This window comes from Nyctereutes procyonoides, unplaced genomic scaffold, assembly GCF_905146905.1.
Source record: "Nyctereutes procyonoides isolate TBG_1078 unplaced genomic scaffold, NYPRO_anot_genome, whole genome shotgun sequence".
NCBI lineage: Eukaryota > Metazoa > Chordata > Mammalia > Carnivora > Canidae > Nyctereutes > Nyctereutes procyonoides.
This window is the reverse complement of record NW_026575139.1, coordinates 25963097-25989136: the sequence shown is the minus strand read 5'-3', so window position 1 is coordinate 25989136 and position 26040 is coordinate 25963097. Positions and strand designations below refer to the sequence as shown.

At 47.0% G+C, this 26040-nt stretch overlaps 2 protein-coding genes across 16 annotated transcripts in view; one reads left to right on the top strand and one right to left on the bottom strand.

The window, feature by feature from the left end:
* PAPLN (papilin, proteoglycan like sulfated glycoprotein) overlaps window positions 1-12395 on the top strand; it is a 35105-nt gene extending 22710 nt beyond the window's left edge. For 5 of the 7 annotated variants that reach the window (XM_055303908.1, XM_055303905.1, XM_055303906.1 and 2 more), the window contains 9 exons: window positions 206-686; window positions 1449-1586; window positions 1750-1874; window positions 2104-2257; window positions 2780-2917; window positions 3642-3769; window positions 3884-3992; window positions 6300-6466; window positions 10374-12395. In XM_055303908.1, the coding sequence (XP_055159883.1) occupies window positions 206-686; window positions 1449-1586; window positions 1750-1874; window positions 2104-2257; window positions 2780-2917; window positions 3642-3769; window positions 3884-3992; window positions 6300-6466; window positions 10374-10549 (1616 nt within the window). In that variant the 3' untranslated portion in view covers window positions 10550-12395. The other 2 variants (XM_055303909.1, XM_055303910.1) reach the window with 2 other exon arrangements.
* Window positions 12396-12572: 177 nt separating this feature from the next.
* Window positions 12573-26040, bottom strand: part of NUMB (NUMB endocytic adaptor protein) — a 168160-nt gene continuing 154692 nt past the window's right edge. For 4 of the 9 annotated variants that reach the window (XM_055303912.1, XM_055303911.1, XM_055303915.1 and 1 more), the window contains 5 exons: window positions 23030-23234; window positions 19850-20143; window positions 17975-18124; window positions 15605-15844; window positions 12573-14676 (listed from right to left, as the gene is read on the bottom strand). In XM_055303912.1, coding sequence (XP_055159887.1) covers window positions 13946-14676; window positions 15605-15844; window positions 17975-18124; window positions 19850-20143; window positions 23030-23234 — 1620 coding nt within the window. In that variant the 3' untranslated portion in view covers window positions 12573-13945. The remainder of the gene's footprint in view (window positions 14677-15604; window positions 15845-17974; window positions 18125-19849; window positions 20144-23029; window positions 23235-26040) is intronic. The other 5 variants (XM_055303916.1, XM_055303917.1, XM_055303918.1 and 2 more) reach the window with 3 other exon arrangements.

Below are 26040 nucleotides of genomic sequence, written 5' to 3'. Positions count from 1 at the left end.
TCCCAGGCCAGGTAGGTCTGGGCAGTGAGCAGACTCTGCCCCCAGGGCCAGGTCGGGAGCCTGGGCAGGGGAGTAGATGTGCTCTGCGAACTGGGAAGGGTCTGGCTTCTAAGTCCCAGGCTGAGGGGCTGGTGGGCCCTTGCTGGCATGGCTCTGCCGGGCCACGTCCGCAGCTTGTTGATGTGCACCCTCCCTGTCCCCTCAGCCTACCCTGTGCGGTGCCTGCTGCCCAGCGCCCACGGCTCCTGCTCGGACTGGGCTGCCCGCTGGTACTTCGTCCCCTCTGTGGGCCAGTGTAACCGCTTCTGGTACGGCGGGTGCCACGGCAACGGCAATAACTTTGCCTCTGAGGAGGAGTGCGTGAGCAGCTGCCGGGGGCCTCAGCGTGGGCCCCGCAGACCGGAGCCCGGGGCCTCTGGCCAGAGCACCCAGGGAGCCGCTGGTGGCGGTGGGCCTGGAGGCCGGCAAGAGGGCAGCTGGCACAGGACGGGGGCCGCGGTCCAGACGAAGCCCTTGCCGCCTTCTGGTGGCCTCTGGTGGCGCAACCAAGAGCCTGGGCCAAGGGAGGAGTCCCACAGCCAGGCCTTCGGAGAACGGCCCTGGGGCGGGGAGCTTGGGCCCAGCGCCCCTGGACTGGGCGGAGATGCGGGGCGCCCAGCCCCGCCCTCCCACAGCTCTTCCTACAGGTGAGGCCTACCTTCCCCGTGTCTGGGGTGGGGACCCCAGGCCAGCCGCTGTGCCTGTTGGAGCTACCCCCCCCCCCGCCCCTGCCCCACGCAGGCCCTCCCTCTCCATCCCTAACCTCAGGTCCTCAGCTGGTCCTGCCCGGAGGGCCTCATTTCTGTCCTTGCACACATGGGGAAGTTGGGTTTGGCGATGGGAGACTTGTCAGTAGATGGTGGTGCCATCTGGGTCAGACCTTGCCAGGTCCCCCCGAGGGCCTGTCTGCTTGGAAAAGCTTGCAGGTGTCAAGTCCTCTGACTTTGCCAAGCCTGTTTCTTGGCCTGTGAAATGGTGATATTAGATTTACTGTGGGGTCCACAGTCTTGGGACTGTGTCATATTAATGAGAACTTCGGGGAGGGTAAAAACAAAATAAATAAAACTTCAAATTCCAAAGGGGTCAAGCACATGGTCTAGTTCCCCAAGTGAGCGCGGTGTGAGCCATCTCTCCCGGCCTCTCTGTGCCCTGGGCTTTGCGTCTATCCTGCTGCTGTCGCAGGACCAGGTTGAGGTAGCAACGTCCGAGGGCATGGTGGGGAGGATGGAGAGGGTGGATTCCTGAGGCCGTGGGCTTCTGGAGTGTGGCCTCCCAGGGGACCCTCTGACCCTGAAAGTGCCTGAGACAGGATGGGCACCAAGCTGTCTGTGGCTGGCACTGATAAAGGGGGAGTCCCTGGTCCTGGCAGGCGTCCCAGTAGTGCACGTCCTCACCCCCCCACTTCCCAGGATCAGCTTGGCAGGTCTGGAGCCGTCGCTGGTGCGGGCAGCCCTGGGGCAGTTGGTGCAGCTCTTCTGCCAAGGTGGCACCTCCCTGGATCCCCATGCCAGGTGGCAGAAAGACGGGCAGCCCATCTCCTCCGACAGGTATGTGTGTGGCAGCCCACCCTCCAGCGGCAGCCCCGGGGGTCTCCGCTGGGACAAGAGGGCAGGGCTACAGTCCCCTCTGGTGGGAGCCCTGGGGCCTGAGGCGGGCTGGGCTTACTGTCCTCAGGAGCCCAGAGCTCAGGCCTGTCACCTCCTCACTCAGGCACAAGCTGCAGCCTGATGGCTCCCTGATCATCAGTCCCCTGTGGGCAGAGGACGCTGGCACCTATAGCTGTGGCAGCAGCAGGCCAGGCCGTGACTCTCAGAAGATCCAGCTTCGTGTCACAGGTCTCTGCCCCCACCCCGCCCCCAGTGGCTGGGAGGGCCTGAGCAGGGTGCTCCCACACTGGAGGGGCCCTTTCTGGTGGCAGGCACCGTGTGCTCCAGTTGGGCTGAGGTGGAGGTCTTGCCCCTGTGGCACTCATTTTTTCTACCCGCCCCTGGCCAGCCTCATGGCCCACCCTTCCTTCCACCCCATTGTCCCCACAGCTCACCCCTTCTCCTGGCCTCACGACAGGGGGTGATATGGCCGTGTTGTCTGAGGCTGAGCCAAGGCACTTCCCTCAGACCAGGGACCCAGCCCAGGGCCACAGTCCTCGGGACCCCAGCCTTGTGGGGGACATGGGGGGCCTAGGGGCCATCTCTTCCTTGCGGCCTCGGCCCATGACCAGGTAACAGCATGACTGCTTGTTCTCAGCCTACCCTATTTGGAGGGGGTCTCGGTGGTGAAAGGGAGGGAGGGTGGGTGGGTCACAGGGTTCTGCCCAGTGAGGACAAGAGAAACATGGCTCCCTGAGCGTGGCCTCTTAGGAGGAAGGGGAAACTTCTTCCCCTCCCCAAACAGTTGAGGATGGTCAGGAGCTGAGGGGAAGGAAGCACACAGGAGCCAGAGGGCCTGAGGTGGCCTTGAACGATTCATAGAGGGGCTGCAGAGGGCTGCAGGGCCCAAGTCAAGGACCTAGGAGCAGATGTACGGGGCAGGGAGGTGACAGTCAAGATTCTGGGGCCATGGAGGCAGGCGGTGAGGAAGGTGAGAAAGCTGGAGGTGGCTTTTAGATTGGCTTTTAGTTATTGGTGGTCCTGACCAGAACAAAGCAGCTCTTCCAGGAAGCTGAATCTGGCTGCAGGAGAGAAGGGGGCCATGGGCTTGGGCAGAGGGCCCCCCTCATGGCTGTGGGGTGCTTGTCCTGCAGGCTGCTTCTGGACAAGAACCAACCTGGGGTGGTGGACGCCCAACCAGGCCAGCGGATCCAGTTGACCTGCCGTGCTGAGGGCTTCCCACCCCCAGCCATTGAGTGGCAGAGAGATGGGCAGCCCCTCTCTTCCCCCAGGTTTGTGTGCAGCTCCTCTCTTACCCCTCCTGTCCCACCTCCAGCCCCTCACCCTGTGCAGGCCTTCGGGGAAGCAGCTGCCAGGCACCACCTCTGGTCAGTCCTGAGCAGAATTCCAGTGGCTCCTGAGAGATGCTTCTGCTGGGCATAGTGCTCGTTGGGCGACCAGTGTTTGGGTCTCTGGGTCTTTCCAGAGTGGTTAGTGGGGACAGAAGTAATGGGCCAGCTAGGAATAGGTGATGGCTGAGGGATGAAAGGGAGGCAGACCCATTTCTGGCTGTAATCATAACATTTATTGTACCTGTTATGAATATGAGGCTTGTTCTCCATCGTACAATCTGCAGAAGAGCCATGTTGAGGTAGATGCTTTTTTATCCCCATTTTCCCCATCCCCATCACACAGGAACTTAACACCACACAGCATCTAAGTGGCAGAACCATGATTTGAACCTTCTGAATGCGTGTAGCAAGAACTAGAAACCCAGACCAGAATTATTTTGTATCTGGAAACTTGAAATGATTTTTTTTATTGCCAGGCTTAAAAGTCAGGCACCTCCAAGTAAACGAGAGTGTTGGCAGCTGGAAGACCTCAGGGCCTAAGGTTAGACGGCCCTTTGCTCAGACCCTATTGAACAGTAGGGGCTCCTCAGGCCCTCCCCAAGGAAAGGAAGACCCTGCCAGCCCCCCCTTGGGATGGAGCCACCTGATTGTCCTTTGTTCCTAGACATGAGCTACAGCCTGATGGCTCTCTGGTCATCAGCCACGTGGCTGTGGAGGATGCTGGCTTCTATGCCTGTGTTGCTTTCAGTGGGCAGAACCGAGCCCAGAGATGGGTCCAGCTCAGAGTTCTGGGTAAGGTGGCAGCCCTGAGCAGAAGGCTTAGTGGGGCTCATGGCCTCGGAGGTCAGATGGCACAGGCAGGGCAGGGTTGGCAAGTGGCTGATGGTGCTTCCTCCTTGGGCCTAGGGGAGCTGACCATCACAGAGCTGCCTTCTACTATGATGGTGCCAGAGGGTGACACGGCCAGGCTGCTCTGTGTGGTGACAGGAGAAAGTGTAAACATCAGATGGTCCAGGTAAGGTGCTCTCCACACAGGTCTGGCCTTCAGACCCTTCCACCTGAGGCTGTACAGGCCAGAGAGGTGGCCCGCCTTTCTGCAGGGATATTGCAGCTCCCATCCTTCATTCTTCAGCCCCTGCCTCCAGGGGAAGGGGCTCCAGCACCCCCTTCCCTATACCACGAGGCCCCATAGGACTGCTCTCTGTTGGTTGGGCTACGCCAGTTTCTCAACAGCACTATTGATATTTCAGACTGGATAATTTTGGTTGTTGGGGCTGTCCTGTGTGTTATAGGATGTTTAGCGGCATCCAGACCATCTACCCACTAGATGCCAGTAGGACTCCCTCCCAAGTCATGACAATTGACAATATATGGAGACGCTTTTTAATGTGCCCTGGGTGGTACAATCTCCCCCTGGGGTTGAGAACCACTGGGCTATACTCAGCTTTGGGGACTTCAGTGGTCTTTTATCCCAGATCAGTTGCTCTTTTATTAATTCATTCTTTCAGCATTTTTTTTGCCTCCTTCCTCCTTGCCATGTGTCAGGAATAGCCTAGGCTCTGGGGATCTTGGTGTGATCTGAGCCGCCCAGATACTCCCAGGCAGGAGATAGCCCAGTGTCCCCTGTGTTCAGTGCTATCTGTGCAAAGAGAACTGAGGCTGCCTCCTATCTGGGACAATCAAGGAAGGGGTGGCCATATATGAAGGCAGAGGAGGGGAAGGATGTTCTTGACCAAGTCTCAAAGGTGAGTATTGGAGATGTTAGGGAAGGGGCCTGTGCTCACAGGAGGGAGGTGGTGGGGCTGTGACACCAGGGGAGGGCGGCCAGAAGTCTCTGTAGGCTTCTCAGCAGCTGCGCTCCATGCATCCCTGATCAGGTCCGACCTCTGATGATTCTTGCAAGCCTGTATCTTTAACTTTGCCTCTCCTTGATCTTCCCAGTGGCAGATGTGCCCAGAACTCCCCTTGTCAAAGCAAAACATAGAAGACACCCTCCTCTGACCCTGCATGCCCTGCAAACTCTGGCCTCACATGGCATCTCCCCCTCACGGCTGTTCATAGTGGTTGTCTCCACCTGTCCACCTCCCTACTCACAGCTCAGCCCTAGCACAGGGGTGCACATCCACCCCGCTCCAGGGATACTGCCTGGCTCCTAAATCCTCTGGACCTATCTCAGTCCCCACACAACCTGCAGTGTTCTTCCGCTGACCACTTGCATCTCCTGACATGCTCCCTCAGCTCCAGGAAACTATGGCCTTCTGCAGTTCTTCCTCTTTCTCTGGCTGCTTCTGTTTTTCTGGCTGGCTCATCATCTCACACCAAACCCTCAGAGGCTGGTGCACCTCAGAGTCTGTCTTTGGTCCTTGGCTAATCTAACTTCGCCTTGGGTAACCTCGTTGGCATGCGATTTCCAGAACCATCCAGTGCTGCTACATTATCTGGGTCTAGACCTCAAATCCAACGCCTCCTGGTATCTCATGGGCACCCAAGATGCAAAATGGTGTTAAAAGAACATTCACCATTTGGCCATCTTCCTGCTCTGGATCTCTGCATGGTGGAGGGGCACCACTATTACCCAGTAACCCAAGTGAGGAACCTCTGTCGTCCTTTATTTCTTCTCCTCCCGCCTTGCACACCTGACCCTCATCCATGTGTGCCCTTCTGCGGGAGCCACTCTCCTGCCTTCTGCTTTCAGGCTGTCCTCGCCCATCAGTGAACTTTTCCAAGGGCACATACTTTGTCCTGCTTAGCTCACACCCCTCTGTTCACTCCAGGGTCCAGGCCGAACTCCTGTCTAGGCTGTGTCCACTTCCCTCCCTGCTCTCACCATGGCCTACTGTTGAGCTCGCAAGTCCCTTTGTTCTCCCTTTCACTAGCCAGCCGCTCCTCCTTGTCCTCAAGTCAGGTCTCAGCTAGGTCTTCCTCAGGGAAAGCACTCATCAACATCCCCAATACCCTCAACACCATACCCCACCCCAGTGCCCTCAAGGCAGGGAGCGCTTATGTCCTTCACCTAAGCAGAGGGCCTGGCTTCTCATGGTTGCTTAAAAGATCTTTGTTGATGGAAGGCAAGAGCAGGGTTCCTTTGTGGATAAGAGGCAAATTCACAATAACTTAGGTCAGTGTGCTTAGTTGGGGTGAGTTCACCTTACTTCTGAGTTATTTTGCTCTGATATATATATATATTTTTTTGGCATCCTGACCCATGTCTTTGAGGTGAGGGTCATCTGTTTGCCCACAGTGGTGACCTCCTCCTTTGGTCTCCTGGGCCCCTGAAGACCAGAGGCCTTGGATGGTTCTTCCAGCATCCTCTCCCCTCCAGGAACGGGCTGCCAGTGCGGGCTGATGGGCATCGTGTTCACCAGTCCCCAGATGGCACACTGCTGATCCATAACCTGCGGGCCGGAGACGAGGGTTCCTACACATGTAGTGCCTACCGTGGAAGCCAGGCTGTCAGCCGCAGCACCGAGGTGAAGGTGGTCCCGCCGGGTAAGAGGCCCACTCCAGGGACTTGGCTTGTTTCTCAGAGCTGGGTTTTTGCTGCGCTGGACAGGGGAGCGCAGGGTCTGTGGTTCAAGGGACTCCAGTCTGAGTCCTGAATCACTCTGCCTATTCCTGGTAGTGTCACCTGTGGCAAGGGGCTCAACCTTCCTGAGCCTCTCTCTGCTTGCACGTGCAGCTGGGCTACTCCACCACCTTGAGAGGGCTGCGGTGAGGGTGAAGGAGATCGTGCCGATGATGGGCATCTGGTAACAGCTTGATAGGTGATGTCAAATATATTTAGGCTTACTGATTTTGAGAAATAGGATGGAATGGAATTTCAGTATAATTCTTAAGGCAGGACCATTAAATTTGTCCATTCTAACCAGGGTGGCAAAATATGGTCCTATGACTGAAAAGTGTCTTTATGGCCCCTTTGACCATATAAACCCAGAAAGGAAAGAGTAGGGATTAGTATCACCAGCTTACAAATGGGACAGAATCCAGAAACCTTCCAGTCCACAAGTCACAGCAAATTAGGTGCTAAGCTGGGTCTAGACCCTACTCCTCATATTTAATATTCTTTTCCTTAAATGATTATACCTATAACTGGACAGAATTTTACCTGCATTAGTCAGTAGTTTGATAATTTAGCTTTATGTTTTCCAGCTCTTGCTCTGAGTTATATTTCAGTGAACCTAAATACCATATTGTAAAATAGTTTCATACCACTATGAGAAATATGCTGCTATATCTGTTCAATAACACCATCTTAAAGTGTGAAAATCAGCATTATCTCAGAATCAGTAAGACAGACTGTGGTTTAACGTTGGATTCACAAGAGCTCTGTATTCACATCAGCCAGAGGGCAAGGGGGAGAGGAAGACCTGCCCCGCCCTATGCCCAGCCTGCCCTTCCATGTGTCCTTGATCTGGGCTGAGCAGCCGATTCTCATGAGGCCTGAAACAGACTTATGGGGGAGGGCACCAGGACCCTTCCTGGGCTGTTCACAACAGTCAGGGCTGCAGCACCACACCACACCAGGAGCACTGTTATAACAAAGGGTATTGGGCCTGGCTGCCTCCTGCCTACTATGCTTAAGATGGGAACTTGCCAGCCAGCGCTAGAGGCTGATGCTCCGGGGTGGAAATGTTGCTTAGTGAATCCGACTGACACGGAGGCTTCCAGTTTCTGAGCTCCTTAGGACAGCCACTGGGACTCGAGTCCCCAGGGCCCACCTCAGTGCTTGACATCATGAGGTGCTCAGGCTTGGTGACTTGAGTGCATTGTGTGCATGAAGGCATTACCTTCGCAAAAGCTCTATATTGCAGGGGCCATTTTTTGCCTCCATCATGGCCAGCAAATGGATCTTTTGTCTATGTACCACCCAAACTTAACAAGACTTGAGACAAACCAGAATGTGGATTTATGTGAGAGAGTGAGCTGTCAGAGGACCCAGGTGTTCTTGTTTGTGACTAGTTGCAGACATGTCTACATGGGAAGCCAAATTATAATCAGAAATTTGTTTGATGGCAAAGTGTGTGGGGCTCCTACTGATGTGTGGTCTCAAGCTGAAATGGTCTGACATGACCTGCCTCCTGAACAGGACACATGGTGGGAGTCATTCATCCTGCCCTCTGCTGGATGAATACTGTTGATCTTAGATATTTTGTGCACACTTCTCTTGACTAGAGCAGTCTCTCTCCTCTTTGTATTCATTCTATTGATTAGGCTGCAGACTTCTCTCACCAATTATGCTTTTTGTAGGGTTTCAGTGCTTGAGGCTGCCTCACTTTGCCCTGCTGGTGGTCTGGTGGCATACTGGCATTAGTGTTAGCGTCAGGGTAAGGGGGCCTTGAGTTAGTCATGCTCTGGTGTAAGGGACATACTTCTGTTAAGGACTTCCCAACCTTCTTGCCTAAAAGACTGGGGTGAGAAACAGAAAATACTGTGGGGATAAAACACAGGGGCTCACTTTTTTGAATGAGAGGGAATGAGGCTACGGAGCAAAACACAGTTTAGCCACGGTCAGTGTGTGCCCAACATGCTGCTCCCATCTCCATTTCAGGTGAGGAAACACAGGCACAGAGCTTAAATAACATGCCCAAAGTCACCCAGCTGGGAAGTATGAGAGCCAAGACTGAGCCCAGGCAGTCTGGCTCCAGAGCTGGTGTACAACTTAACCACCATGCTCAGCCCTATGACACCTTGATTTTTTTAAAAAACAATTATGATAATTGGCTTGCTATTTATGAAAATGTAGGTACAACTAACCCTTGAGCAATGCAGGGATTAGTGGTGCCAACCCTCTGTGCAAAGACCCAAATGTAACTGATTCCCCAAAACCTTTAGGAATAGCCTGTTGATTAAAGCCCTACTGATAATATAGTTAGCATATATTGTTTGTGTATTATATACTGTATTCTTACGGCAAAGTAAGCTAGACAAAATGTTAAAGTCATAAGGAGGGGATGCCTGGGTGGCTCAGTGGTTGAGTGTCAGCCTTTGGCTCAGGGCGTGACCCTGGAGTCCCAGGATCGAGTCCCACAGTGGGCTCCTTGTGGGGAGCCTGCTTCTCTCTCTGCCTATGTCTCTGCCTCTCTCTAATGAATAAATGAATAAAATCTTTTAAAAAATCATAAGGAATTTAAGATTTAAAAAAATCATAAGGAAAATACATTTATAGTACAGTATTTAGTGAAAAAAATCACATGGACTCTTGCAATTCAAACCCCTATTGTTCAAGGGTAAGCTGCAGTTATCCTGATCTCCCAAACTCATATATAGAGTCATTCCCTACTCAGGTATCGTCTTTTAGTTGTATTTTGGGAGGAAGCAGGGGGAAAGGAGAGGAAGACAAGCCCCATGAGGTCTGACTTTAGGGAAGGTGTTATTCAGGCCTAAGCCAAGGTAAGCTGGAAAAGTCCCTTCCAGAAAGAAAAGGAAAGTTAACTAGATGATACCACTTGCACTCCTAAGATGAGGCAGTGGCATGAAACACTCACAGGGATTTTTTTTTAAATCTCTACACCCACTGTGGGGCTCGAACTGCCAAACCTCAGTTTGAGAGTCACTTGCTCTACCAAGCGAGCCAGCCAGGCGCCCCTCTCACAGGCGAAGTTACCGAAGCTCCCAGCACAGAGGGAGCAGCAGACAGCATTTTGTGCTTATTGCAGTGTTAGAGCCATAGCTCATAACACTAATCACCTCCTAATACACCTAACTTCCTAATCACCTTGCCTAATGCTTGCTTGCTCTGGGGGAACTGGGAAAATTGGGAAGATGGGAACTAAGTGACTGAGATAAACTGCAGTCATTGAAGGCACAAAACTTTTCCTTTTTAATTAAAGATTTTTATTTATTCATTCATGAGAGCAAGGAGCAGAGACATAGGGAGAGGGAGAAGCAGGATCCCTGCAGGGAGCCTGATGGTGGGACTTGATCCTGGAACTGCTGGATCACGCCCTGAGCCAAAGGCAGATGCTTAACCACCAGGTACCCTAGCACAACATTTTTGAGATTGGAGGAAATCGGCAGTGAGAGAGAACCAGGACAGCTCTAGCCAACTCAATATTTTACTTAGGGCTGATCCCACACCCTCCCTTCTCCATCCAGGGGCTAAGGCAATTGCCAGCTCTTCAGGTCACAATAGCAAGGGTTGGGAGTCAGCTTCAAGAGCTGTGGAAATCATGCCGTCAGCCACTCCTTGAGTCTGGGCTGAGGCCCACTGCATGCCCAGATGAGGCCCACGGTGGGGGTGGGGTATACACACAGGGGTTAAAAGAAGGGTATAGAGTGTACTTTTGGGGAATCTGGCACTTCTAGTGTTGTTTTCCTCTTAAGGCAGAGAAAGGGTAGGTGGGACTTTTCAGTGCACAGAGCTTCCTTACCCTTTGTCTCCCTGTTGTTTCTGCAGCACTGCAGGCCCAACCCAGGGACCTCAGAAGGGAGTGTGTGGATCAGCCTGAGCTGGCCAACTGTGATTTGATCCTGCAAGCCCAGCTCTGTGGCAATGAGTATTACTCTAGCTTCTGCTGTGCAAGCTGCTCTCACTTCCAGCCTCACGTTCAGCCCATCTGGCAGCAGGGATGAAGGCTAGCTCCAGCCCTGGTCCTGAAACAACTCTCCGTCTATGGTCTCTGGCTGGCAAAGGATCTATCATCTGGAGAATGGACCCTTTGAGCCCACTGCACCTCACCACCTCTCCCCCTAACATTTTAGGCAGCTGTCAAGATGAATCTGCTTGAATAAGGACACCCTTTATGGCTTCCCTCTATAATCTGTTATACAGGATCAGTTCACTGGGTTCTAAAACAAGCTACTAGAGTTCTCACTTCATTTCAACTGGGTCGGGAGCTGTGTAATGGTTTTAAAATTAACACGTATCTCACATGGGACACACTAATTCCTGCCGTGTCAGGCAATTTGTCTTTGCTAGAACTCCCATCTCATCCAGGGTCAAACAATGGTCCATAGCTCTAGTCAACCTCACCCTTCCAGGTAGTATAGCAGTCAGCTTCAACTCTCATCTGTATGTATAGAGCTCTTGCTAAAGTGGAATAGGATACATAAGGCCCAGTACAGGATGTGGGATGAAGAAGCAGCAGCTGGTCACATGAGCATGACAGAACTAGGAGAGCTCCTTACTTTCATCAGGTAGCTGGTGCCTGAATCCCTCATCCTGAGGCCACCAAGCAGAGCCTGCTTGCAAGGATCACCTGATAAGCTGACACACCTGCTATGTACACTGACCAGCTGGGGGCCTCTCCTCCCCAAGCAGGAACCTGTGAGGCAAAACATTTGCTGCCAGATAAAAACCAGACAATTAAAAACAGGGATCAGCAGGGTAGGGGAGCAATGGTTTCAGTAGTGGTTTGAGTTGGAAGAAGTCCTCCTCCATCTCTCAGAACCTCCAGATCCTTGCTTCTAAACAAGAGGTATGGATTCAATGAGCTTCCAGGTTCCTTTCCCCTTTAACCTTCTGCATCTAGAGGACTGACTGGGCCTGTGACTGATCAATTTGGGACATAGGAGATAGGCATTACAGGGAAAGCTGACTTTCATTACTAGCACACTGGCTGGAAAAGAGACACACTGCATCATGGTTGAGTGATAATTCTTGGTCTACCTCTTATTCAACACAGGAAACCTGGGTTAGCAGCAGAGGTATTTTTTTTCTGTTTAAAAAAATGACAGAGGAGGATCCCCTTTAATTTACCATGGCTGGTTTTGCTACACCAGCAAACTAAGGGCTACTTTCTTGGACTCCCCAGTTCTCCCCAAATGGCAACATCATTCATGAGGTAAGTTTGAGGTTAGCTAGCTCTTCTCAGAACTAGTCAGAGAATAGAGGGAAAAGGAACACTTAAGCTAGACCAGTGGTTCTCAACCCTCTCCCATACTGGAAGTTTTTTTAAGAAAAAACAACCAGCACCCCCGCCCTTTGATTTAATCAGTCTGGTTTATAGACTGGTAGGAGAATTTTGAAAGCTCTCCAGGTGATTCTAGTATGTATCCAAGGCTGAGACTCACTGCTCCAGCAGGGCCTTTCAGAAGGTGAAGCTTGTTCCAGGGTGTTTTCTGATTATGAGGCTGGGGGTGCAGAGGGATAGGACTGAGATTCTGTACCTCTACTCCGCTCCTAGGTGCAGTCCATGCTCCTGTTCCAGACCACACTTTGAGCAACCAGAAACTGACATCAGAGATATACTTAGGTTCAACCAAAGCCTAAAGTATAAATACAAATGTGAATTTTAAGAATATACCAGTCCCAATGGGCAAAATATATGAAGGGGATTAATCCAGTGGTACAATCTCCCAGTTATAAGTCACGGAGATGAAAAGTATAACATAGGGAATATAGTCAATAATACTGTAACAACATGTATGGTGACAAATGGTGACCACACGGTGGTGAGCACTGTGTAATGTATAGAATTGCTTGATCAATATATTGTACACCTGAAACTATAACACTGTATGCCAGTTCTACTTCACATTAGTCCCAATAAAAGACTTTCTAGCCACCAAACCAGAGTTCTGTAGTAGCAGCAGAATGGAGCAGACTAAAAAGAATGAAGACACATTTGCTAATAAAGGGGAAAGACCAGCCCTCCAAGGGCAAAAGCTTCTACCACGAACATTTATTTTTGTTAAAGCAGATTATAAATTCTCATCAGTACAAATATATATAACTTACATTTGATTGTAAGGCCAACGTTCAAAAGTAAAAATGAGATGGGATCTCCCGTTGTTGCCAGAGGTCAAGTGGCTGCAACTGGCAACAGGATGTTCTGCTCACCACATGTGGGGGGACAGATGGACACACAGCTAATAAAACTAGAATCTCCATCCCCACAAAACTTGTGGGAACAAAACCTAAAGGACAAAATAAAACCCACCAAGACCCACACGACAAACCAACACAGTAACCTGCGCTCCCGTCGATGGATAGGATTGTGTCATTGTCACCTTAGTGTTAAAACAGAGGATTAACATAAACTGCAGCAGTATATGAAAATTCATATTCTCTATAGAGTGTATTTAGATGGATTCTATTAAAATAAAGACATTAGAATTTCATCACAGGTTTAAAACCAGGACAATACTGCTCTTTCATTTTCTTTAAAACTACAATCTAGTGACTGTATTGGTCATATGCATGATTGTTGCTGCAATGTGCTACTTACAATGAATGATACCAAATAAGCTAGGGATCCCATCTACAACTCCCAACCTTTCCTCTCTCCAACTCAATAGGCATCATTGATAAATCAATCTTATGTACAATTTCTTACAGCTAACCCTTTTACCTTTGGCAAGATTACTTACAACTCATACAAGTTTTTAATATTGAGAACTATTTAAAATATTCTAAATGCATAAAAATAAAGATTTTGGCTTTTTTTGATATATATATTTATAATATTTATTCTTACTCAAAGTGGAAGCTCAACTTTACCCCTAAAATATAGCTCTGTTGGGCTGCTGATGTGCCCTCCTGGGAATTCTGGCGGCATAGCCTGCCTCTTGTCCCCAGCCCAAGCACAGGCCACCATGTTCTTGATCTCTAAGACAGGCCAGTATTGAGAGGCGCCAGGTGAATGGCCTGTAAAACAAAGGGAGATTGTTTTGCTTCCCGTTGTGTTTTATATTCCAGTAAATGTGCTTTGAATACAGATTCCTGTTCAGATACTTCTGCCTCTCTGTTGCCAGAGATTTGTAAGAGGCCGAGGGAGGAAGGGGGCAGAGGGCAACATTTCTCTGACTTCTTTAGCCTAACTGCAAAGACAACTCTTCTCTAGGAATGTTTTTTCCGATTTTTTAAAAAATCACCTCTCATAGCACTCTGTGCCTGGACACGCTCCTTGGGACCTTTGAGATTAGTGAAAAGTATACTGATTGGGAACACAAAGTTCCCTTGCTCCTTTGACCTCTGCCCTTGCCCTTGCCTAAGTACAGACAAAATACATAAGCCATAGAGACTGCCTAAAGTTCAATTTCAAATGTCTTCTGTAAGTCACTGGAGAAAGGGTTGGTGGGAGAGGGATTAGTACGCTGCTTGGACTTGCTTTCTAATGCAGCCCACTGGGCTTCAAAAGGATCCACTGGGAAGGTGCCTGCAGGAACCTCTGTGTGCTTATCTCCTGAGGCCAACCTGCCATCGTCTACACCATTGAAAGCTGCAGAACCGTTGAGGTGCTGAGCAGGCGGCTTAAAGAATGGACTGGCAGTAGCACTGCCTGTTTCATACTGAGGGAATGTCTGCTGCTTGACCAGGCTGGGAGACTGATGGGGGTGGGCGGCCTGGGCCTGGCTGGCCTGAGGGTGGCCTGCAGTGCCAAACACATTGGCTACCATCTGGGAGGGAGTGATGCCCACTACAGGCACATTAGGGGCTGGATAGGGCAGCCCATTGGCCACAGGATAGGACTGGGTAGGGACAAAGGCTGGCTGCAGAGGTGGGACCACACCCACTGGCACAGGCTGAGAGGTAAGGAATGCATTCCCTTGGAAAGGCGGCGCTGGTTGGGTAATGGCAGTGGGTGGAGGAGGCTGGAGAACTGGCTGCAGAGGAACAGCTGAGGCCTGAGGCTGCTGGGCCCGGACACTCTTGGACACCTCTTCTAACCAGCGGTCAGCCTCAGAGGGAGTGCGTCTGTGACCAGCCTGGAAGAGACCTGGAGATGCAGCACCAGAAGATTGACCCCACTCAGTCCCTGGGAACGAAAAAGATGGAGAGACACAAAAGAATCAGTCTTTAGGGGCTTCTTTCCTTACCTGATAACCTTGTTACAGGTTATGTAACTTGAATGATCCTAATATGTGGAACAAGTTCCCCTAATGGGATACTCTGTGGTTCTGGCAGGTGGGAGAAAAGTCTCTATTACCAATCGAGGAGGTTTTGTTTTAGGGCAAAGGGAAACTGTAAGATCATGGTGCTGTCTCAGTCACGCTAGGGAGCTATCTAGATAGACTGCATGGAATGAAGGCAGCCGGCTGGCATCAGAAACCCTTTCCTACTGTTGTGGCTCCTCCATGATATAGAAGCCAGCTTGCACATGCTCTAATAAAGGGCCCAAGGTGATTCATCTTCTGCTCTAACAGAATACAAAAATAACCAGTGACTTGGTGCTGTACCTCATGGCCCTGTCTCACTTCAAGACACATGTTATCTTTCAGGTGAACTGCCTCTCTTACTATTTAAAATTTGTTTTGATTTTATAGTTAACAAATGTTCACTATAGAAAAACCAGAAAGTACAGAAAAGCAAAAATGAAGTGTTTTTGGCAGCCCTTTCTGTAGGCCTGCCAGAGTAAGGAGGACTCTGGGGACCCCCCCCCCACCTTTGCTATGAGCATGTCCACAGATCTCCAAATTCAGTGGTTGACCTAGGGCAGGGCCCAGGAATCTGTATTTTATGAATGCTCCAGGGGTGTCTCTGTTCCATAGTCCTAAGAACTATCAATCTAATCTTTCAAGTTCCTCTCCTTTGCCATCCTTTCCTAATAGTGGTATATTTCCAGGAGGGAACATACTGTTCCTGAAAGGATTCCTGCCAGGTTTCCACTCAGTAAATGGCTGATTTCTGAATCGGCGTCATTCATCTGATCCCAGAATCCTCACCACCATCCATGGCCACCTTACCCGAATGTGTGGCTGCAATTCCCTTGTTAACAGCATCAGGGGCATGGGCCCAAGGGTTGGTTTCACGCACAGGCATTGCTACGGGTGCTAGAGCAGTATGGGCTGGCTTAGCAGCAAGCACATGGAAGGCTGAGTCAGTGCCATTAGCTACAATGGGAGCAGACAACATCGATGGAGTTAATTCATGCAGGGTGGACAGGTGACCCCCTGGAGCTGGGTCAGTCAGGCCAGTGTGTGATACTGGTGGAACAGATAAGACAGAAAAGTTGGTGTTGGGATAACCATGCCATCTTGCAAACGGATACACAAACCTTTTGGCAAAGAGGGAATTAGTTTGTAATTAAAATAGCTATACTGATTAAAAAAAAAAAGTCAAATGACTGTTGTAGGAAAGTATGTGTACAGTGAGAGAGGGAATGAAACCTAGAAAAACAATTTCCAATTAGGTTGAACAGAGTTGCTTTGTCTTACAAGCAGCAAAAATCTATTCTAGATATAGTTTAGCTTTTGGCATAATGACGTATATAAAGCATTTCCTTCTCTTACTTTTCCAAAAGATCAAATTATGCGAAAAGTAATAACAATGGGTTAAATATAATAATCCCTTATGATGTGCCAGGCACTACATTAACAGTACTTCAGTGTGCATCATCCTATTTAATTCTCTCAAAAACCCCATAAGGCTGGTATCCTCATACTACAAATGAGAAATCAAACTTGATATGTTTTCATTTGCTTAATAAATTTGTAAATCACTACAGAACTTTATCTTTTTTGAAGATTCATTCTCCTTAGTAATGTTCATAATATCTCAAAGTACTACTATTCTTACCTACCTCTCTTTATTAAAATCTCTTAACCCTTGTTCCTTTACTCCAGACATCTATTCCATCAGTTTCTACTCCTTAGCCCAGCTCTTTATCATATTTAGTATGGAGCAGATAAGCAGACACTGTCTGCTGCCCTATGCTTTAATCACTCCCTCTGAGACTGGACAATCATGCTTACAGCACTGGTACTATTTACTCCAGGCCTTGTCTAAAAGACTAGGAGCCAGTCCCACAGACTGGGAGCCCCTTAAAGGCAGGCAAAAGACTATGTTCTATTCAGTTTTGTACATCCCATTGTAAATTGGCATAGAGGCAGCAGAAAGTAACAGGTACGATATTCAGGGAAGACGGGTTTAAATCCTGGCTGTGCAATATGGGCAATCTATTCAATCTCTCTGAGCCTCATTTTTCCTTATCTGTGATGCTTACCCACAGGGTTGTTGTGGGGATTAAATGAGATGAGAAAAAGCACGAGTCCTTACTACGATGTGGCAGGCACTGTGCTAATAAGTGCTCAATAAATTATGCCTATTATTGGTATTATAAATATTTGTTAGATGAAATAAAAAGCCACTTGGTGCATATGATTATAATGAATGGTTTTTGTTTCTAAAAAGAGACTCTCTGAAGGAAAACCATGTAGTAGCTTCCTCTGATAGAAGGAGGGTACTGTCTCCACAGCAAAACTTCTGAGCTCTTTCTCAGAAGAACTGAAAAAATGGTGATTATAAGAGTTCAAATTCTAAAAGTCTGTAATTTAAGTTATATATAGACTCTGTGGACTCCAGAGTCAATACCAACTACTAGAACTTGGCATCTACGAAAACAACTTTTAGTAACTCAGTGTCTTTACAAAGGCAATTTTTAGGACACTTGTTGTAGAAGATGAAATGAACTAAAGAGCCAAAAAGAAGTGCCTTTTTTCTTTATGGGCTTCTTGTGTTAGGATGGAGACAAGGGGAGTCCAGGGCTATTGCTAACTTGGGCCAGATAATTCTTTGTTGAGGGCAGCTATTGTACGCACTGAAGGATGTTTAGTAGCATCCCTAGCCTCTATGCAGATGACAGTAGCAACCACCCCTAGGCTCTAACACCAAAAAAATGTCACCAATGAATGCCAAATTTTCCCTGAGGGAGGCAAAATTGTCCCAGGTTGAGAACCACTCTGCTAAAGAAAGCATACACTGGACCCAAGTCTGATGACTACTGCTTCTAGAGAACTAGTTAGATACTCTGATTCTTAACACTTAAGTGGCAAATAAAGCAGTAGGTTGGGACTACAAAAGCTCCTAGAAGAATGGGATCAAAGACAACAGGTACATGCAAAATGATGAATGCAGACATTCTAGGGAACAGGAGTGGGAACAAAGCACAACATTGTGGAACGGGAATTAATGAATCTGAGACATTATCAGACTGGGAAATTAATGGGTCTGACCAGCTCCTGGGAAGCTCAGGATGCCAACCTAGAGTCAGAGAGCTGTGCCATAAAAGTACAAGCTTCAAAGAGAACAAGTGAGCAGGCTAAGAGGGCACCAACCTTGAAAGGCAGGAGACTGCGGTGCTATCATGGTCACTGGTTTGGTCATTGGGGCAGATGAGAAGGGATCTTCGGAGGGTGTGCTGAAGGCATTGGTGATCTGTGAGCACAGGGAGCTGATACTTTCTGCCTCTCCTTCTACTTCTGGCACTGCAAAGCAAACAGAAAAACTGAATAATCCTGAAATATCACAGTATGACACAAGGTGGCATTTTATGATGCATTCCTTATTTGTGAAAGGAAAAGTCTCAACTGTCAAGTGGAACTATAAAAGCAGCTTTGAAAAATTGATATAAAATACCAACAATTCATATACTAAGAACTATCTTCCTCCCTCCCAATCCCCCGATTTCTTTATTTCCTGTGTGAAACTACTGAACTTGGTGTTCTCTCTTTGTGCCAGTAAGCAGATCTTTCTGGAAGACATCTGCAACCTACTTGTCTTTCAACTAGTTCTCAAGGTCTGAGTACAGTACTGGAGCCACTCAGTAACTCTATAGAAAATGGGTTAAAGTCAGGGGCAGCAGAGGCAGCTCTTTTTCTCTATAAGCTACGACAATGTTGTCACTCCTCCCCTCCCCCCAAAAAGTATCAAGTATAGGGGCATCTGGGTGGCTCAGCCAACTTTTGGTTTTAGCTCATGTCATGATACCAGAGTTGTGTGATCGAGTCCTGCATCGGGCTCCATGCTGGGTGTGAAGCCTGCTTAAGATTCTCTCTCTTCCGTTGTCCCTTCTTCCACTTCCCACCCCCACTCTAACTCCTCCACCAAAACATCAAAGTGGCAAGTATATGAACTGTAGTAACATGAAAAAGCAAACTGAGGTGCAGGACTTCAGAGGCTTTGTTCTTAATATTGACTCTGGGATACTTCTATGTCACTAGGAATGCTGATAATGTGTCCTGAACCTTTGTTTTGCTCAGCTAAGAAAAGAATAGTTTTTGTTTCCCATCTGAGGGAGATTGAAGACAAGGTCCTGAAAGCACCTGGAGTTTGTTTTTACAGGAGTTGAGAGCTGGAAAGACCCTCAGTAATCACCTACTCCAACTGTTGGATAGGTCAAAGTCCATTGGTCAAAAAAACTCAACTCTCTGGACTTTTATATACCATCAGTGGGAGTGTCTTAGTGAAACACAGCTTCCTCGTATCTTATTATGGCACTGGCTCAATGTGTCTCAGAGCAAAGTAAAATAGAGCCCAATAAAAGCACTGACCAGATCTGACACTTTAGCTCTGGATCTTATGATGAGGATAGAGCTACCAGGGCTGGCTCAGCTGTACAGGGGCCACACAAAGGCCTGTGTGGCAGTTCTGAAAGGTAATGAATATGTGTGAGCAAGCCCACTGTCTCTGATGAACAACAGATTTTCGATTTAAACAGGAAACCCATTTAGAGTTTCCTCTGTACGGAGCCAACCAGCCACAAGGACAATGAGCACTTATCCGTTTCTTTTGGTACATCTGACAGTAATGCTATTTGAATAGATGTGTTTCCAAAGCCTTTTAAATTACTTCTCTGTTGGGTCCCAAATGGTAGAATAAGAACAGAAACTCGAGACCCCTGATGTTTTGAAGTAGGTTGGCTGGGAGGTAGTATACTTCCATCAGGACAAACTGCAAACCTGGTAGGTAGCTCAGTCTAGGAATTCCCATCATGGCTCTGTTACCTATTTGTTGAAGAGAGATGAACAATTCACATCCCCCTCCATGAACCTTAGTTTCCTCCCAGTGGGAAATGACACAAGATACATATAACCATCAACCAGCCTCAGAGAGAGGGGGGGTGGCTAGTTTGATGGGTCAGTGTCTCCACTGGAAGTGATGATAATGCTTCAGTGCTAGAGCACCAGTGAGTCAGATGGACGCTGTATTACCTGCATTTTTAATGGGGAAATCAGTCTTCCTCTGCATAGTGGAAGGCAACTCATTGATGCGCAGGGACAGTTGGCGTTTAAAGGGTGACATCTTCTGGCTAAGAGCAGGAAATCCTCGGAAAGAGCCTTGGCGAGCAAGCTGTTCAATGGGTGCATGCCGGCGTGGGATGGCATGAGGATTGTTCGTCTCCAGAGAGGCAGTGGCATCCAAAGTGGGAGAGGTGGGAGAGGACGGGGATGGGGCAGTGTTGCCAGGAGCCACTGATGAACCAACAACTGTCTTATCTGTTTCAGCTCAAGAAAATCAAGAAAAAGAGGACCTTAGCAGTCTTTAAATAATTCCAGCTCATACAGCCAAGGAACCCAAAACCCTCCTAAGTCCTTTTACCCATCTCCTTCCCAAGGTCTCTTAAAGGACAGGTTAGAAGCAGGGCACAGATATCCTATGTTTCAGACAAATAAAAGGTTTAATATCCTATTACATGTTACGTAGCGTATGTACTAAGACACAAGTTTAATTAGATATTTGATTCTCATGCAGTGATTCATAACTTAAGACTTGACTCTGACCAAAATTTATTTTATTTTTTATTTTATTTTTTTTTATTTACGATAGTCATACAGAGAGAGAGAGAGAGAGAGAGAGAGAGATTGAGAGAGAGGCAGAGACACAGGCAGAGGGAGAAGCAGGCTCCATGCACCGGGAGCCTGATGTGGGATTCGATCCTGGGTCTCCAGGATCACGCCCTGGGCCAAAGGCAGGCGCCAAACCGCTGCGCCACCCAGGGATCCCCTCTGACCAAAATTTAAAAAAAAGAAACCAAACCCAGCACTTATGAACTCTTAATGTGAGATCCTTTAAAGAATGATGATTCATAGTTTTCAATGTTTATTCACTTGTTTTTTGGGGGGAGAGAGGACTTTGGGAGTGACAGAGTCAGAAAGGTCCAAACAAGTATAAGTTAGGTTAGATGTTGAAGAATGTTATAAAGCAGTTTTTATTTATTATTTATTATTTTTTTAATAATAAATTTATTTTTTATTGGTGTTCAATTTGCCAACATACGGAATAACACCCAGTGCTCATCCCGTCAAGTCCCCCCCTCAGTGCCCGCCACCCAGTCACCCCCACCCCCGCCCTCCTCCCCTTCCACCACCCCTAGTTCGTTTCCCAGAGTTAGGAGTCTTCATGTTCTGTCTCCCTTTCTGATATTTCCTACCCATTTCTTCTCCCTTCCCCTCTATTCCCTTTCACTTTATATTCCCCAAATGAATGAGACCATATAATGTTTGTCCTTCTCCGATTGACTTATTTCACTCAGCATAATACCCTCCAGGTCCCTCCACGTCGAAGCAAATAGTGGGTATTTGTCGTTTCTAATGGCTGAGTAATATTCCAATGTATACATAGACCACATCTTCTTTATCCATTCATCTTTCGATGGACACCGAGGCTCCTTCCACAGTTTGGCTATTGTGGACATTGCTGCTAGAAACATCGGGGTGCAGGTGTCCTGGCGTTTCACTGCATCTGTATCTTTGGGGTAAATCCCCAGCAGGGCAATTGCTGGGTCGTAGGGCAGATCTATTTTTAACTCTTTGAGGAACCTCCACACAGTTTTCCAGAGTGGCTGCACCATTTCACATTTCCACCAACAGTGTAAGAGGGTTCCCCTTTCTCCACATCCTCTCCAACATTTGTGGTTTCCTGCTTGTTAATTTTCCCCATTCTCACTGGTGTGAGATGGTATCTCATTGTGGTTTTGATTTGTATTTCCCTGATGGCAAGTGATGCAGAGCATTTTCTCATGTGCGTGTTGGCCATGTCTATGTCTTGCTCTGTGAGGTTTCTGTTCATGTCTTTAAATCACAAACAATGTGCATTTGTGGCTCATTTGAATAAAAGCATGTAGAAGTAACATTTTAAGTTAGATTACACCTAAAGACAAAACTATTTCCACATGAACACCAGCTGAGTCCCATTCTGATTGTAGTAAATCTCTACCCATCTCTGCTCATAATCCTCTAGATGTCAGAATTCAACCACTTTGGCAGTTGCTATTTGTAGCAAAGAATATTATTTGGTGGTATTAAAGAATATGCTTCCAGTCTGAAAAACCACTGAAGCACACTAATAGCTATACATATTAAGTTTTCTGATAAAAGTAGCACGTTTATCTTTGGTATTCTGGTGCAAATATTTAAAAGAAAATTTTAAAAATCACAATCAAGAATTTATTTCAAATAAAGTAGGTATCTTTGTTTTGGCTTAAGAATTAGAGTTGTTTGGGTCAGTAGTAGATTAATGGTGTTCTCTAAAATGGCTGGTTTAGAACTAAAAGGATATAGTATAAAATAACCAAGATTTTATTAATGTATATTTAAACTGAACTGTTTAATTCCAAAACATTCCTTGTTGGTTTCAACTCTAGCTGGACACAAGAATGTGAAGCATTTTCCCTAAGCCCTATCACTTAGTTCTACAGTACACTCAACCCGACTTTGGACAACAGACTCCTGAGTAACTTGAATGCTTGCACAGGCATTTCTGCTATGCTGCCATGTATACCTGCAAAAAATTCACACTCTACAAAACCACATACTACAGTTAACATGGCTATGGGAAAAAGAAGGGTTAAGCTTCCCAAAAAAAGTCCCATCTCTGGACTTTTTCCATGAAAGCACTAAAACACAGTAATTATCCAATAAGAAGGGTGTCACTATGAAATCTCTGCCCGTATTTGTACCCAGCATCACCATCGGTGGCCCTCTGCAGCCTGCAGCTGGAATGTATGTCTCCCTTTGAGACTGTAATTCTTTGGTAGCATTTGCTTCTCACAGAGATCAGATGCATCAGAATTAGAAAGCTGTTTCAGGATGTAGATTTCCCCAATGTTGTTTTTAAACATGGGGGGTAATAATGTCTTTGCAGCTTCTTCAACTGCATTCTCAGCCTTCCCAGACAGCTTCCAGTAATGGAAAGGGTAAACACTCTGGAAGCCATAAAACATGCCACTCTAAAGGAAAGGCTCTGTTTAGGTTTTTAGCTTTGTTCTGAAGGTCTTCATATATTGCTAAGAGTTCTCTCTGTGAGAAAGCTTACCCCTGTGAGTTTCCAAATATTAACCTGCTGGGGAAAATGGCTTAAATAAACACAAGTTGTAGCAGAAGAGACCATACCTTTCTTGGCATCTTGGATTTGTTTCATAATCTCCTCTCTTTCGGCTTGCTCGGTGGCTGTTGTGACACGGAATGATCCTTCTCTTGTAAAAGTGGTCCGACTGGCATCAAAAGTAGCAGTCACTCCACATTCCTTCTCCCGTTTCTGCTTCCGTTCTAAACAGGCTGCAAAAGCACAGCCTACTGCATGACTCAATCTTTCACCCTACACATAACAGAAGGTTGAAAAAAATTTTTTAGAGTTATAGTACCACCAAGTACAAAAAGCTTGGACCACAAATAAGTCTGTTTTTATATAAGGCAAAATGTTGGGAACTCCAGCTTAAAATTATAATTTAGTGTATCAAGATGGCAAATTAAATGAATAAGTTTTCTTAAGTTATGCTTAGGGCACTTTACTGTAGTGGCACTGTGCTTTTATGAGCAACCACTGAGACCTTCTGATTACTTAGGCTCCCTGTATCACTCATGTTAGTTCTGGCCATCAGCTTAGAAAACACTACTCAAAGTCTGAAGCCCTAAGTCTTTTTTTTTTTTTTTTAAGATTTTATTTATTTATTCATGAATGACACACAGAGAGAGGCAGAGACACAGGCAGAGGGAGAAGCAGGTTCCATGCAGGGAGCCCGATGTGGGACTTGATCCCGGGACTCCAGGATCACGCCCTGAGCCAAAGGCAGGTGCTCAACCATTGAGCCATCCAGGTGTCCCCCAACCTTTTTAAAAAAATATTTTATTTTATTTATTCATGAGAGACACACACACACAGAGGCAGAGACACAGGCAGAGGGAGAAGAAGGCTCCATGCAGGGAGCCTGATGCGGAACTTGAACCCAGGACTCCAGGATCACACCCTGGGCCAAAGGCGGCACTAAACCGCTGAGCCACCTGGGCTCCCGGGCTGCCCTGAAGCCCTAAATCTTGACATAAATCCTGCATTTGCCATTTAGGGGAACAGTGATAATAAGTATCAAGCATTTCTAAGAAACTCCTGGAAAGGCAGGGCAAGTTTTAGGAGCCTAAAAAATGTCAACATATCTAGGAACAAAAGATGCAAACTTAAAACTGTGGATAACTAAATACACCCCAGAGAAGACACAGGAATTATAAAAAGGAAAGCTTAGCTTTCTCAGTCTCCCTTTTCCAAATGCTCCCCTCCCTAAGGCTCCTTCCCCATTCTAGGCCCTCATCACTTTGATGCTTTTCCCCTTTCCCCTCCCTATCTTCTAGTTCTCTCTTACCCCAACATTCCCTCCCAACCACACATGGGGAAAAGTTAAAGCAGGTTTTTTTTTCCACACTCCTGTTTATAAAGGAATTAAACCGATAAAAATTATTTGTGCGTGGGAGGGGACAAGAGCTTAGAGAAACTAAATATTGTTTTAAAGATACGCTGGATAACCAGAAGTAAATTTAATAAACTCAAAGGGTTATTTTTACCAGGGTTATCTGTATTTTAAACCCTATCCCTAATTGTGAAATTAAAAACAGTTAGAGATGGTATAGTAACTGTTGGCATCACTAATAGTGAGAAGAGATATTTGAGAACAGGGAGCCCTTTGTGGAATTTTCAAAATCACACCATGTAGACAGCTGCTCCTACATATGGATCTGAGCAAGTTAACTTCCCTGAATTTCATATACCAATATCAGATAAGCATAGGAAGTAATGTCTGAAATGACTTTTGTCACTCGAATGTAAACTGTAAGATTTCACATAACTGCCTGTTTAAAAACTGACAGTTACTTCTTATTCATCCACATGAGTTTCTGACTTCTTAGGAGGATGCTATTAAGGGTAGGGCACTGAAGCATGAACTAGGAGGGAGTACTGAAAGTTTTAGAAACTGTCTGCATTTGTACTACAAGAACAGAGCTATGCCCAAAGAAGTTTATTATTTTTCCTAGGCCTAGGGCAGAAGTTCTTGACGACAGATCCTTCCCAAACCCCAGCTGAGACCCCCTGAATTTTTTAAAAACTCTGAAGTGTCCCCAATTTAGTCTTCACAACTGTTATCTCCATTTTATGGAAGTGGAAACGAAGGCCTAAAGAATGTTAATTAGAGACGCCTGGGTGGCCTGAGTGGCTCAGCGGTTGAGTGTCTGCCTTCCACTCAGGCTCAGGGCATGATCCTGAAGTTCTGGGATCAAGGGATCAAGTCCTGCATCGGGCTCCCGGCATGGAGCCTGCTTCTCCCTCTGCCTGTGTCTCTCATGAATAAATAAATAAAATCTTAAAAAAAAAAAAAAAGAAAAAAAGGATTGTTAACTAACTTGTCCCAAATCACACAGTTAGTAAGAACCAGAACCAGGCCTGAAACCCAGATCTGAGTCAGGTCCTGGACTCTTAACAGTTTATACCACTGTCTTCAAGAGCTTTGATTAACATTTTGGTGAATTTTAGAGTATAGCCACTACTTCCCTTTCAGATAAACCCAGGCAAGAGTATTTAAGTTTATTGTAGCCTTCAGGTATGACTATCCTGCCTTACTCTACCTGGACTTTAAAAAACTCAGTAATTACAGTTACACACTCATGTTCTTCTATAGTTAAGATCATCACCATCTGAGAGACTTGTCTTTTATGTCAGAATTTTGGGTAATTTACATGAAAGATGATAGGTTAACTATTCTCTTTTTAAAAAAAGATTTATTTATTTAAGAGAGTGAGCCTGTTGGGGGAGGAACAAAGGGAGAAGCAGACCGCCCCCCAGACAGGGAGCCTAAGGGCTTGATCCCAGGATCATGACCAGAGCTGAAGGCAGATGCTTAACCAATTGAGCCATCCAGGTGTCTCTACTTATTCCCTATTTCTAAACAAAAATTTCTACTATGCAACAACTTCTGGCATACTTCATTATACCATAATTTAGAATTTCTTTTTTTTTTTTAAAGTAATCTCTACCCCTAAAATGGGGCTTGAATTCATGACCCCAAGAATTGCATGTTCCACAGACTCAGCCAGCCAGGCACTCCAGTATTTCTATTTTTCAATTAACTGAAATATATATT